This window comes from the organism of the source record quoted next, unplaced genomic scaffold (genome assembly GCF_019419815.1).
Source record: "Pyrus x bretschneideri cultivar Hongxiangsu unplaced genomic scaffold, Pyrus_bretschneideri_v1 Contig19, whole genome shotgun sequence".
Classification (NCBI taxonomy): Eukaryota; Viridiplantae; Streptophyta; class Magnoliopsida; order Rosales; family Rosaceae; genus Pyrus; species Pyrus x bretschneideri.
The window spans coordinates 6,723,189-6,738,946 of record NW_025999490.1 but is presented as its reverse complement, the minus strand read 5'-3'; the positions used below and the strand labels follow the sequence as shown (position 1 = coordinate 6,738,946).

The window sequence follows — 15,758 nt, the reverse complement described above, 5'->3', positions numbered from 1 at the left end:
ACGTTATGTAGGCCGGTCTTTTTCTCAATCCATTATGTGCTGGACTCAAAGCTGACCTTCACTTTGGGCTAGCCTATTGGGTGGGGTGGAGTGGGTTTTTGGGGGACTGGCCTTAAAAATAGACTTTGGGCTAGCACATTTGTTAGGGGTGGAAGTGCTCTTATAAGCATACAAGTTTAAACCGCATTGATGTGCACACACTTGTATGTGTGTGTGTGTGTGTGTGTGTGTATTTTTTGTAACGCTCCCTGTCTTGGGTCTTGAATCAGTGTCTGTATTTGTTTACACTGCAATCCCCTCTTAGAGGGCCATCCATGGTTCCTGAAGTGTGCAATAGTTGCAGCCGATTTCATGGCTTCCATGGACTTGTACATCATGTAACTGGCCCCAGTTATAACTTAGCCAATGGGACGGCTTGTTAATTGCCTGTCAATGAAGTTTGTACTGTTAATTAGGCGGTACCTATTGAATCGCCGTTTAATCTTATAGGCTCGATCGTACTAAAAGATGGTCTCTGGCATAGTGAATGAAAATGATGCAGCACCTGAAGTGCGAATTTTTTTTATGTGAATAAGTTGTTTTTAGTGGAACTTATTATGTGAATTTTTATGTGAATTTTTTTTTATGATGCAGCACCTGATAAGTTCTTTTTAGCTAATAAGTTTTTTTTTTTATGTGAATAAGTTCTTTTTAGCTAATAAGTTCTTTTTATGTGAATTTTTTTTTATGGATGCCCAAAAGCCTACTGATTAAAGTGCTTATATGGTTTAAATATGAAGTTCTTTCACTACAGTCTCCTACGTTTTAGATTGAATCAATTCGATTATCTCCAATTCCTTGTTGGAATTTTGGATCGCCGGACCCGTCTTGTTCTAAGAACACCGATACTGTCTCAAACTTTACCACCTACCCAATTCATCAGGTGTGGGGTTTTACCACAAAAAACCTCGGTATTAGTTATAATAGGGTAATCCTATTTAAACCCATTGGGTTTCTTTGAACCCACCGATGTGGGATTCTTAACACTCCCCCTCACGTGTAACCTCATTTAGTGGTTCACACGTAGAGATCCACATCGGTAATTGAAACTCAGAGGTCGGCTCACGTTGGGCCCACTTGTTTTCAATGGAACTCAGTGGTCGTCTCTATATTAAGAGTTCAGACTTATTGTGTTATGGATGACAAGCTCGTTGGCTTGCACACAAGCTCATTGGCTTGCACAGGCGCAACCGTGGGCTCTGATACTGATCAGCTCATATTTATATATATATAGATATATATATATATATTTTTTTTTTTTACATCAAATTCACTTGTCTTTTCTAAGTTAGTTCCTTATATTTTTGAGCTATTTACTTTGTTTTTTGTATTTTGTAGGATTTGTCAAGCAAAGAAAAGAAAAATAGCACAAGTGAGATTTTAAATAACAAATTCGTCAAAACTGCCTGTGCAGATCAGCTGACTTTGGAAGCAAGTTATGAACAGCTCATAATGAATTTGAGAATAAGCCTTATATGCTTGGAAAGCTACAAATGTCTATTTTCTGGAACATTTCACGGATTGTTAATATCATTTTTCTAGAAGAAGTTATGGTCATTTTAACACTAAAAGGTTTACAAAAGACTGAGCAGTTTGTAACTGCAATGAAAACAATAAACCCAATAAATCTAGCAGCCAAAACTAATGCAACTAAGAACAAGTCAACTGATACCTATTCAATTATCAGAGAAAATGGAATTAAAGATGAGGATGTTACAATTGTGTTACCATTTCCTCTCACTTATTGTCATCACTAAATGGCTATTACTGGGTAAGTTAAGGAGAAGAAAATGGGGCAGCAAAAATAAAAAGGGAAATAGGCTGCAGGTTGCAACGGCAAGGTGGAAGGATAGAAAAAAATAAAACAAAAATAAAAAGGGAAACAAAAGGGGAGCTAACGGAAAAAGCAATAGAGAAGGAAGGAGAAAATCTTGGCATTCTCTTCTTTCAGTTTCATCTTCTCAAACTCATGTCTTTCTTTTGGTTTTATTTAAGGATTATGTGTAACTAAATTTTTAGTAGTTAGGGGCCGTTTTGAAGGCCCGAATATGATTGCAAGTTTGTTATGACATTTCGTTTGAATTACTTTTATGAATGGATGAAAATTGGTTCACTACTTATGTCAGTGATGAGTTCTTTATGTGTTTTCTACGAATGCATACTTAGTAAGCATATCTAGGATTCTAACGTTATGAATATATGTGTGTTTGCCCTTGTCGAATGAGGACCTACATATGTTTTAGAGTAGTACTTGTTAATTGCGATTAACATGTGAACCAATTTCTAGGATAAGTAGACAATGCTAGTACTTACGATGCCATGTGATGACTCAAACTCTTTTCATTCTTAATGATTTCTACTTGTTAAATCTATGAACACGCCATTCTAGATTGCATGTTAGAGACTAAGTTAAGTTGAAAACGTCATTCTCTTAACATACTACATAAGAAAGAGTAATAGGTTGAGTTCTAACATTGAGCCAACTTGAGCATCTTCATCCAGAAATAAAAGGAATTTGAATGAAACATAACATGTTTGCATGATTATTTGGTGGTGGATAGCAATTTCCCTAACTCGTTTTCTTATCTTGTGAACTACAATCTATTTTTATTATTTAAAATATGTTTCTATCCTGTTTTTGTTCGATTTAATTTAAATAGCAAATCAACTCCAAAAATCCCAAAAATTTGTGTGAAAGTAGCTCTGTGTGTTTAGTATCTGCATATAAAATTTTGTACACTTTAGATAAGTGTAAGTGGCTCTAATAATTAATTTTCGATGGCTGGTCAGTAAAGACAGCAACCCAGTTTTTGTGACATTTTAAGTAGTTAGATAAAACAATCTTTTGTAAGAAAGACCTTTATTTTCATATGCTACAATTGACAAATCTTAATGTTCATAAGGAAAATCAATAGGACATTTGTGTGACACTTTGTGGTGTGTTTTTAATCCTATCAGATACCATGTTGAATTTTGGATTGCTGGGCCCACCCCACTCTAACGACACCAATATTGTCCTCAACTTTATCACCTGCCCCATCCATCAGATGTGGGGTTTTACCATAAAAGGCCTCGGTATTAGTTAGAGTAGGGTAATCCTATTTAAACCCAATCTATCAGGTGTGGGATTTTACCACAAAAGGCATTGGTATTAGTTAGAGTAGGGTAATCCTATTTAAACCCATTGGGTTTCTTTGAACCCAATGATGTGGGATTCTTAACACCGATATAGTCCCCAACTTTACCACATGTCCAATCCGTAAGGTGTGGGGTTTTACCACAAAAGGCATTGATATCAGTTAGAGTAGGATAATCCTATTTAAACCCATTGGGTTTCTTTGAACCCACCAATGTGGGATTCTTAACATTCCTTGGGTGGACGGATTCCATTCTCCAATTCTTGTCGAGAGATTCCATTCCTCTAAAATGGCTTGTTTGGTGCTGCAAACTGACTTGTCCAATTATACAGAAAATCAAACAAAGATATTTACACAGCCGGTGACAGCCTCACACCTTTCAAAGGTTTACCCATCTCGAGTGGCAATGCCGAGTCGTGGTTGTTGACAATGTACCTCGACGGAGAGCTACAGATTACGAGGAAAGACAACGGCAGCATATTCATGCTACTCAAGGAAGGCCGCAGCCCCTCCTAACTCCCTAGACAAAGCTCACCAGAGCAACTTGTATCATGTGTTGTTTATATGTATGTACCTATTCAAGGACATGAGACGTAATTTTCTACAAAGAAAATGATAAATAAACACCCTTGTTACGTTCTACGGTTGTTTCCGTTTAGTTTATATTATACAGCTATATCCATCAAATAGAAGTTTGGAGAGTCATGTTGTTATAGTACAAATGACTAGCAGTAGGTGTCTTCCACTGCTCATGAATGATATGAATGGTTCTGCACTAAAAACCAGTTGTGAAGGTGATGCTCGGGAATGACACAAAAGACTGGAGCATTTAAATTTCAACAACTTGCAGTTGTTATTAGATAAGGAAATGGTGATGAGACTAATAAAACTCAAGCAAGTAAGGGTGCATTGTAGAAATGCAGCACATAGATGCCTTCAGTAAAGCACAGACTTGGAGAGCAAGCAAGCCTCTAGAATTAATCCATTCTGATGTTTGTGGACCAATATAGGTCACAACATTTAGAGGAAACAGATATTTCTTGACTTTCATTGATGATGCAACTAGAATGTGTTAGGTTATCTTCTGAATCACAAATCAAAAGTGTTCAAAGTGTTTAAAGTGTTCAAGAAATTCAAAGTCATGGTTGTATTGTAGAGTGGCTACAAAAGTCTAAAGTTAAGATGTGACAGAGGTGGAGAGTACAACTCTCATGAATTTAATCAGTTCTGTGAAAATTTGGGGCTTGAGAAACAGTTGACAGTGGCTTATTTTCCACAGCAAAATGGTGATGTTGAGAGGAAGAATAGAACTATTGTTGAAATGGTTAAGAGTATGCTTCATGACAAGCATTTGCCTTATGAATTTTGGGAGAATCAGTCAACACAGCTGTGTATCTTCTCAATAGGTGTCCAACCAAGGTTGTGGAACACAAAACTCCCTTTGAAGCCTTCAGTGGAAGAAAACCAGGTATTCAACACTTAAAAGTGTTTGGAAGTATTTGTTATGGTCATATACTTGGACAATTAAGATATATAGAAGCTTGATGAAGCCTCTATGAAAGGTATATTTGTTGGATATGGAAAGATGGAGAAAGGATACAGGATTTTTAATTTGAGTACCAAGAAAAGATGGAGAAAGGATACAAGATTTTTAATTTGAGTACCAAAAAGATTTTTTTGTCAAGAAGTGTTGTGTTTAATGAGAAGGGTACTTGGAATTGGGATGCATAGAATTATGACAAGCTAACATTTGCTGTTAATATCAATCTACCTGAGATTGATCATGGAGTTCATCTAGAAGAGAGCAAGTGTACAACACATGAGTTCACAGATTCTCAATCTGATAGTGGTGAATCAAGCACAACTAAAGCTACACCAGTCAAAGAGAGATCATTGAGTGAAATCTATGCTAGATACAATGTAAGCATGATTGAACTAGAGAGTTTCACTGATGCTGCCACTGATATAGCTTGGAAGAAAGCAATGGATGCTAAGATTGAGATGATTGGGAAGAACAAGACTTGGAAATTGGTTGATAAACCATTAGGCAAACCCCTTGTTGGAGTGAAATGGATCTACAAGACCAAATTAAATATGGATGGGACAATTCAGAAGCACAAGGCAAGACTAGTTGCCAAGGGGTATACACAGAAGCCAGGGGTGATTTCAATGAAACTTTTGCTCATGTTGCAAGATTGGATACCATCAAAACACTCATAGATTTAGCAGCTCAAAAGAAGTGGAAGTTGTATCAATTAGATGTGAAATTAGCTTTTCTAAATGGTGTATTGCAAGATGAAGTCTTCATTGATCACCAGAGGGTTATGTTGTGCAAGGTGTAGAAGATAAGGTCTACAAGCTTAAGAAGCATCAAGGGCTTGGTATGAAGAAATTGATGTTCACTTGCATAACTATGGATTTACTAGAAGTCCTAGTGAAGCAACATTGTATATGAAGTCAATAGGAGAAAATGAAAGCATTGTTGTCTTTATCTATGTAGATGACATTATCTACACAGGTAGTAGCACTGAGTTGTTGGAAGAATTTAAGTGTGACATGATGAGAATATATGAAATGATAGACTTCAGACTGCTATATAATTTTCTTGGAATGGGAATTCTTCAATCTAAATCTGGAATTTTCATTAACCAAAGGAAATATGCAGTGAGTTTACTGCAAAAATTTGGGTTGAAGAATTGCAAACTTGTTAGCACTCCATTGGTGGTGAGTGACAAACTCAAGAAAGATGATGAAAGTGAGAAAACAAATGAAAATGTCTATAAACAATTGGTTGGAAGTCTTCTATATCTAACTGCAACCAGACCATATTCATGTTTGCAGCCAGGTTACTTGCTAGATTCATGCATAGACCAACAAAGAAGCATTTGGGAGTAGCAAAGAGAGTGCTCAAATATAATACAAGGCACATTAGACTATGGGATTAAATATGAGAAAGGCAAAGAATCAATTCTCATAGGCTATTATGACAGTGATTGGAGTGGTGATGAAACTGATATGAAAAGCACTTTTGGATATACATTCTCATTTGGAAGTGGGCCTTCTCTTGGGCCTCGGTTAAACAACATAGTGTTGCTTTGTCAACAGTTGAAGCTGAGTACATGAGTACAACTGAAGCAACCACTCAAGCTGTGTGGTTAAGGTTTGTAGTCCAAGATTTTGGTGAAGAACAAGCTGAAGCTACCCCCATCTACTGTGATAATACATCTGCCATTGCTATGACAAGGAATCCATTGTTCTATCAAAGAACAAAGCACATTGGAAGAAGGTATCACTACATTCGAGAAGCATTGCAGTCAAACATTATCAAACTGATCTATTGCGAATCAGAAGATCAACTTGCTGATATTTTCACCAAGGCACTTCCCAAAGATCATTTTTGTGCACTCAGGGAGAAGCTCGGAGTTAAACTAGCTACCAGCTTAGAAGGGAGTGTTGGAGCATAAGCATGGCAGCTGGTTCAGTCATTCAAGGTTGCAGCAATGAAGAAGAAGAAAAAGCTTGAAATTGTTCAATCAAATTGTGTATTGAACAAACAAGATTAAAACATCTTAATGGTGTGTATCTTGCCACGTGTCCAGTTAGTTAGAAATTAAGTGAAAGCATGTGTGTTGCACGTGATCATAGTCACGGTGCTTTGATGTAATTACAACAGCTATATAGCCGAGTTTGTAGGTGATTTTTGTGGGATCGAATCCAACGTGAATTCAAAGAAAGCAACGTAATATCCTTCTTGAAAGTTCATCTCTGTTATTCCCTCTACAAATTCATTTCAATTTCTCGTCGAATTAATCACAATTACTTAGAGAAATCTAGCTCAAAAGGTAACTCAAACACTAACAATTTCTCCTCATGACATCTTCATAGGCAAAAGCTTCAACTCTTTCATATTCCTTAAGCTATCCTCTCTTTCTTTCTGATCCGGCTGGACCACGTTTTGTTCCGGCCGAACCGTTGGCATTTTCTGATACTCCATTCGTAGTGTACCAGATAGCTTGGGGCATGTAATGTGGCTTGTTGCTTTGATTATAGGCCAGCTGCTCGTGCTGCTGAATTAAGTAACAAAGAATGCTGAATAATAAAGCACAAAGGATCGAAGAGTCAAGGTTACTAGCTTTGCGGCGTTTAATGTCAATGTGGTGGTTTTTGCTTTGATTTAATAAATCAAGGTTTTAGGCCCGGCTAGCTGCTACTACTGCTGCTTCTACGTACTTAATATATGCTTTGCTTTGCTTTGCTTAATTAATTAATTAACAAAGAACGTTGGAAAGCATAAAACCACCAAATCCATCGATTCGAACTCTTAAAATTTGATCTAACGGTTAAAGTTATTATAACTTCCAATAAGGCTCCCTATTTTTGGCCATTGGATTAAATTTCAAGGATCCAGATTAATGAATTTGAGGGATTTGGTGAAAGGGATTTGGAGAAGATCCCTTTCCCTTTTCAATATGCTTTATCCGTACAAGCAACTACCTTTGAAAGCATGCAACACATACCTATATATATATATATATATATATATATATATATATTTAAATTGTTTTATTTGAGGGATGTATTAGTATAATATAAACAAAACGGAAACAACCGACAGAACGTAACAAAGATGTTTGTTCATCATTTTCTATGTAGAAAATTACATCTCATCTCATGTCCTTGAACACGTACATAAATATATATAACACACGATACAAGTTGCTCTGGTGAGCTTTGATCAGGGAGTCAGGAGGGGCTGCGGCCTTCCTTGAGTAGCACGAATATGTTGCCGTTGCCTCTCCTCATAATCTGGAGCTCTCCGTCGAGGTACATTGTAAGCAACCACGACCGGGCATTGCCACTCGAGATGGGTAAACCTTTGAAGGGTGTGAGGCTGCCGTCATCGGCTGTGGAAATATCTTTGTCTGATTTTCTGTATAATTGGACCTGGCAACTTGCAGCACTAAACAAGTTGGAATGGAATCTCTACATAAGGAATTGGACAATGGAATCGGAATTGGAGAAAATCGAATCGATTCAGTCTAAAACTTAAAGGAGACTCTAGCATAAGCACTAGTATTTAAACCACATACCAGCACTTTAATAAATAGGCTTTTGGGCATGCTTGGAAATGTTTCACTAAAAGAAAATTCTCATAAAAAAATTCGCACATCAGGTGCTGCATCCTTTTCATTCATTATGCCAGAGACCAATATTTTAGTTCGATCGAGCCTGTAAGAAAACTGGGATTCAACAGGTACCGCCGAATAAACAGTACAAACTACATCGAAAGGCAATTAACCAACAGTCCCATTGCACGCTTCAGGAACCATGCATGGCCCCCTCAGAGGTGATTGCACATATAGCTAAGAAACAATTATTGACACACAATCCAGCTCATCGTAATAGTTTTCTGTTTACTTTGTGTAACTAATTGTAGTCTTAATGTAATTAGTTACACTTGATTAGGTGCTAATCATTATTGACAGTTGTATATATACACAGTTGTAAAGATTCTTTCAATTAATGAAAACAGAACAATTCACAATTCTCATATGGTATCAAACGCCTTTGCTTAACCGCCTCTTCGCTATCCTCTCCATCTCTTTGCGATTCCAAAAAAGAGCTAAGAAACAGTACGTTAGTAACCTTAACTCTTCGATTCCTTTATGCTTTATTATTCAAGATTCTTTGTTGCTTAATTACAGCAAATGGTAACTTTAAATATCCAGCTAGAAAATGGTAACTTTAAATATTCGATCATTTTAAGCTTTACTCAGATGGACTATAAATCAAACCGAAAACCACCACATTAAACTCACCAAGCTGGCTAGTACTCAGATGGAGTCCCAGAGAACGCCCACTGTTCCACCATGTCAAAATGAGGAAGACGACCTAAAGAATAAGGTAGCAAGATTAGAAGACATGAAAATCCCTTATGAACATTTCATACAGGGTAACTGGGAAGGCGTGAAGAAATACTATGAGAGGCATCCGGCAAAATTGCTCAGGCCAATGACGCTGAACGGGAACAATGTACTTCACCTTGCGGCTTCTTACAGCAGCAACTGTCAAAGAGACCTCAAATTTCTTATTGATATATGCAGCGGTTCAACCAGCAACATGAGTTGTTCTTTGAGGATTCCGAATAATGATGGAAACAATGTTCTTCACCAGGTGGCTGTGTCCGGCAGTGTGGAAGCGGCTGAGTTCTTGGTGAACAAATACAACGACCCTGTCCCAGACATTTGTCATACTGATGAAGAGAATGATACGCAGCCGCTGCTGTGGACTCGGAACAAATTAGGAGAAACTCCACTGTACAGAACGGCTGCTTTCGGTCACACTAAATTGGTCAAGTTTTACTGTGACAAACTGAAGGCAGAAAGTCCGGACAATCTAATTAAGAAGCAGTTCAAGAGATCTGACAAAATCTCCATTCTTCATATTGCTGTCATCGCCCAACATTTTGGTCTCTCTCTCCCTCAAAAATGCATACATTGATTCACAACACGTAATATATATGAAGAGATGCAGATTAATAACTTTTGCTCTTTTGTCTTCCACAATGCAGAGACTGCTTATTGTTTGCTAAAGAGGTACAGGAATCTAGGAAAAAAGAGAGACGCAGAAGGATTGACAAGCCTTCAGTTGTTAGCCCAAATGCCAACTGCCCTTGAGCCACGGTTTCAAGAAAGCCAATGGAAGATGCTCATTTATCATTGTACGTATCCTTACTCAACTGCTATGTACAAGAGTATGATTGTGCGCGCCTTTTCTTTGTAAAGCATTAATATTATAGTTAATTATTGTTATATATGCAGGCCTTCCTGATGGAGGTGATATGGTCACACCAAATCAGAAGGATGATGTGGAGAGCAGCACGGATAGCCACCATCCCCGTCAATCCATCTTTCGGAACAAGTTTGCAGGTAATCTAATTAATTGATCGAATAATTAAACGGCTACCTAGCTAAATCGTTTACTCCAGTTGGATTTTTTCAATGTTCCTAACGAAGTTGCTTGCATAAATAAAATGGTTGGCAGTTGTTGTGAAGGCTTACTATTCATTAAAGAAATCCCTTGCTAAAGGTTTGTTTACTTTCTGCCTTTGCCTCAGCGTATTTTTATCTAGGCGAACTCTTGTTACTGGGACTCTACAAAAGTCATTACGCACTTATTTCTTATGATTTTACAATAGAAAAAGTAGAGTGCATGATGACTTCGTTGGAGTACCAATAACAACTGTCTAATTATGACACACTAATGTATACATATGCTTGATCATGTGATAAATAGAAGAAGGAGGCCTGCAGGGCGGCATAATATATAGGATATGGAAGGACAAGAAAAATAAAAAATCACTAAAGAAACTCATCAAATTGCTCGTCGAGGATGACCATTCTTGGTTCACTACTAACAAGGACGCAAAGCCCAAGGCTGTTTCTGTGGGGCCAGTGAATAAAGATCGTGATTCCGGTGGCGAAATAGGAAAGGAAGCAACCAAATCGGGTAAGGGGGCGAAGATTGAAGTTTACAACTCTACCCCATTGCTTATAGCAACTATCAAAGGAATTATGCCCATTGTGGAAGAGATACTTAAGCAGCATCCTCAGGCAGTCGAGCACCTTAACAACGACGAACAGAACATTTTGCATCTGGCCATTCTGAACCGTCAGACAGAGATCCTTAATCTTATTCAAAACAAACCAACTTTGAAGTCGAAGCTGAATGAGAGGATAGACAGCAATGGAAACACCCTTTTGCACCATGCTGCAGATAGGAGTTACTATTCTATATCGTTGTCTCAGAAATTAATAGGCCCTGCCATGCAATTGCAAGCTGAGCTGCGCTGGTTCCTGGTAATGTTCTCTTGCTAATGTTGTTGCACAAATATTTATATTACCGATTAAGTCTATCAATCTTATCAAATACTTATATTGTCAGGCAAATACTTATGTTACTAATTAAGTCTGTTCACTTTGGTAAAAGACTCATGTTGTTAGACAAATACTTCTATTACAAAATCTATATATACGTGGCCATGATTAATGCGTACGTACGTGTTTGTGTCAGCGTGTAAAAGAGATAGTACCGCCTCATTACACCATTCACCACAACGAGAAGGATCAGACAGCGGAGGAGATGTTCAACTATTGGCATGACCAACTTCTGGAGGACGCACAAAAATGGGTAAAAGAAACGGCTCAGGCATGCTCAACCGTGGCGGTGCTAGTGGCCACTGTAGTCTTTGCAGCTGCCTACGCCATTCCCGGAGGTACTAATGACCAAAGTGGCCTTCCTGTTTTTCGGGACGATCCTCTCTTTTTGCTCTTCACCTGCATGGACGTTGTGGCCATCGCCTGCTCATTATCTTCTGTGGCATTCTTTCTCTCGGTCCTCTCCTCCCCTCTCGAGTACCCATATTTCGTTGACAGCATTCCAAAAAAGATCTTGACAGGATTCGTCTTGCTTTTCTTCTCCATGGCAACCACCATGCTCGCCTTTGCTGCCACCATTTTGCTCTTGATTCGTGTAGAGAAGAAATGGACCAAGTCTCTACTTTACCCTATTGCTTTCTTCCCGGTCCCTCTATTCGGCCTGCTGCAGTTTCCTATGTATCAAACTTTCAAACTCACGTTTCAGAAAATTCATGCCTGGTTTTTCAAACCCTTACTCCGCTTTACTGGCATTCCCAAGAGAAGATCAATATGGGGCACTGAGTAAGGCATATAGAATCACATAAACTTTTCATCGTAGCACACTATGTGGTGCAGATTCACAGGCTTGCAACATAAGTATTTATTTGTTGTTATCATTTCAATATTTTGGATTTTTCATATTCTCTCCTATTTTCACATTTTTATTGGGTCTTCATTTACAAGTATGGGCAATAAGGGCTAGTCTAAAATTGTATGCTAAAGATTATGTCTCTTGCATGATTTTATTGATTTGTAATGGATTATTTTGATGGATAATAATATCGCTTGCAGTAAAATTGATAAATAAAAAATAAATCATATTTAAGCGTAATCAAGTGGTTAGACTGATCTGCTTCCCTTCTACACCAACACTCACATATCCATGATAATTAAGTGATTATACTTGGCCATAGGGCTACCTCATAGGCAGTGGCTGAGGTCAATGCTTTTGTCAAGTTGGTCTACCCATCCACCTAGCATGGCGACTTCATAATGTTTTTCTCAGTTGAAAAGGAGAAAAATATATGAAATAATGCATTTTTTGTTCACCCCTCATTGGTTACCATTATAATTTTTTATTTAATTAATTTAAGAAACAAATCTTAAATTTAAACGAATTTAACAACAACTAATGAGGGCAAAAGATTTAAACTCAAAGAAAGGTGATTGAAAAGAGAAAGAAGGTGACGCATGGCCTGGGATACGGCGGTGTTAAAGGAAAGTATATTTGGTTAAACTTGATTGTAGGGAATGTAAATAGTCAATGATCTGGTTAAATCTATCTTAGGACCAGATTGCAATCAACTTGTAATTAGAGATTTGTTTCCTAGAATAGGCTGCATCTGATTGTATAAAGCTTGTATCCTTGTATGAATGATCTATCGAAAATAAACTATTCAGTGAACACTTCAAATTTAATATGGTATCAGAGCACCGATCCTGGTGACTCTAGGCGTCCATTCCACTTCCGCTACAAACAAAACCCAAATTTTTTCCAACATACACAACCAACATGGGCGATGAAAAATCAGCCGAGATGGTGCCACATGCATCTGACCCCCTCATCCTACACCACTCAGATTCACCCAGTCTCGTTCTGGTTTCACAACTCCTCGACGGACACAACTACGGACAATGGAGTCGATCTATGCGCATCGCCCTCAATGCCAAGAACAAACTTGGATTCATTGATGGATCCATCAAATGCCCTGCAATTACGGACTCCAAATTTTCAACTTGGCAGAGATGCAACGACATGGTCTTGTCATGGATTTGGCAGTCTGTGCAAAGCAACATCGCACGCAGCGTACTCTACTGCAATACTGCATCCGCAGCATGGAAGGATCTTGAGGATCGATTCTCACAAGGAAACGATTCCAGAATCTACCAAATTCGACAAGAAATCGTCGAACACCGACAAGGACAACTATCTGTTTCAGACTATTACACCCAGTTAAAGGCTCTCTGGGATGAATTGGCTTCGTATTATGAACCAATTGCTTGCGATTGTGAGGGATCCAAGACTCGTGTAGAAAGGGAAGAAAAAGAGAAAGTCATGCAATTTTTAATGGGTTTGAACGAGACTTACTCAACCATACGAGGCTCCATCTTAATGATGAATCCGCTCCCTGATACTCGACGTGTACACGGGTTGGTTCTGCAACACGAACGCCAAATGGATGTGGCAAATCATCGTGAACCTGGTGCGCACGCAATGCAAACACATCGGTCCACCATGCCAAAGGGATGGTCTGCACCTGGGAGTTCCAGTTCCCGCAAATCGTCCAAATGCAGCTGCTGTGATGGCTCATATTCCGTCGAGCGCTGCTATTTTCTCATTGGGTTTCCTGAAGGTCATAAATGGCATGGGAAACATGTGCTGCCCAGAAACAAACGCCCTAATCCAACAGCCCACAATGTCGAAGCGCCCCAATCACAGGCCATTCATACCAACGCACCCAAGGCCCCATCCTTCAACGGGCCAACATTCACAACTGAAGAGTACCATCAACTTCTTGCCTTGCTTCGATCTGGAAATGGTAAAACTCCTCCACTTGCAAATGCAACAGGTATTGTCACACCCACATGTAATATAACGGAACATGACTTGCATTCAACTCTTTACTGGATTATAGACAGCGGGGCCTCTGATCACATATCACATTCACCCTTAACACATAATCAGATTGATGCTAAGCATGATTTTGTGGGGTTACCAAATGGGGGCACGACAGACATTAAGAGTATTGGTTCTGTACAACTATCACATGAGTTATTACTTGATGGAGTTCTTCATGTTCCAAAATTTCGTGTCAATTTATTGTCTGTGGGTAAACTCACACGGGCTCTCCACTGTATCGTAATATTTTTTCCGGATTTTTGTGTCATACAGGACATGGATACGAAGAGGACGATTGGCCTGGGCAAGCAATTTAATGGGCTCTATTACCTTACACCAAGTCAAAATCCCCATCTTACCAACCATGTTAGCCGCACCACCAGTCTCTGGCATCAACGCTTGGGCCACCCCTCTACACAACCTTTACATTTTTTGTCCAAAACAATCCCAGAGATTATGTTCGATTCCAAACATGTTTGTGAAGTTTGTCCTTTGGCCAAACAAACTCAATTGTCTTTTAATTCTAGTTCAATTCAATCCACTGCACCCTTTGACTTAATTCATTGTGACATTTGGGGGCCTCACAAAGTTCCCACATATTCCGGGACACGTTATTTTCTCACCATAGTGGATGATTTTTCTCGTTTTACATGGGTGCACCTTATGCGTTTTAAATCCGATACACAAACACTATTGAAATCATTCTTCTTTTGGGTCAAGACTCAATTCCACAAAAACATCAAAATTCTACGTGCTGACAATGGTGGAGAGTTTCTCTCCATGCGCACGTTCTTAGACACCTATGGCACTATTTTTCAGCATTCATGCGTTCACACCCCTCAACAAAATGGGGTTGTTGAACGTAAACATCGACATCTTTTGAACATTGGGCATGCACTTTGGTTCTAAGCCAATTTACCACTAAAATTTTGGGGTTGTTGAACGTAAACATCGACATCTTTTGAACATTCATGCTATCTTATCAATCGCATTCCCACACCCTTATTACTCCATAAATCTCCCTACGAACTTTTACATGGTCACTTGCCAAATTATTCTCACCTCCGCGTATTCGGATGTCTTTGTTATGTCACCAACCTTCACCCCAAACACAAGTTTGACCCTCGTGCTCGTCGTTGTCTTTTCCTTGGATATCCCCTTGGTCAGAAAGGTTATCGGGTTTATGACCTCGACACGCATCAAATCTCTACTTCCCGCGATGTCCACTTCCATGAAACCATTTTTCCCTTTTCCCAATCACCACCTGAACATGAGGCTGACTCCCTTGTTCTTCCTCTTATCTCTCCGGACTCATTACCCCCTTCACCCAGCCCACTCACTCCCGGCCCACTTCCTCCTAGTCCAAAACCCGATATCTTGGCCCATACCACTCCCCAACATCCCACTTTACCATCCCCAGTTTCCCCAGCTCCCACACCTTCCTCATCTCTACCCGACACCGTCCCAACCTCGTCCCCTTCTGTCCCCCCACCTGCACCGTCTCCACACCCCCCCATTCGACACTCCTCCCGACTGACACGACCCTCTGCGTATCTCAACGATTATGTGGCCCATCATGCTGGTTTACTTGCACCTGTCGTCGCCTCTTCCTCCGTGTCCAGCACCCGTCATCCCTTCCACCGGTATGTCTCTTATGCCTCCTTATCTCCTGCTCATCAGACATTCATCCATACTGTTTCTTCTCATATGGAACCCACATCCTATGAACAAGCTCGCCATGACCCTAATTGGGTCGCTGCCATG

General features: G+C 39.3%; 1 protein-coding gene across 1 annotated transcript; it reads left to right on the top strand.

The window, feature by feature from the left end:
* Positions 1 to 8,975: 8,975 nt before the first annotated feature.
* LOC125476387 lies at positions 8,976 to 11,988 on the top strand. The gene is made up of 6 exons (XM_048582434.1): positions 8,976 to 9,645; positions 9,748 to 9,897; positions 9,998 to 10,105; positions 10,221 to 10,265; positions 10,473 to 11,035; positions 11,250 to 11,988. The coding sequence occupies exons 1-6, from the start codon at positions 9,015 to 9,017 to the stop codon at positions 11,898 to 11,900; spliced, it is 2,148 nt and encodes a 715-aa protein (XP_048438391.1). The 5' UTR covers positions 8,976 to 9,014; the 3' UTR covers positions 11,901 to 11,988.
* Positions 11,989 to 15,758: the final 3,770 nt, after the last annotated feature.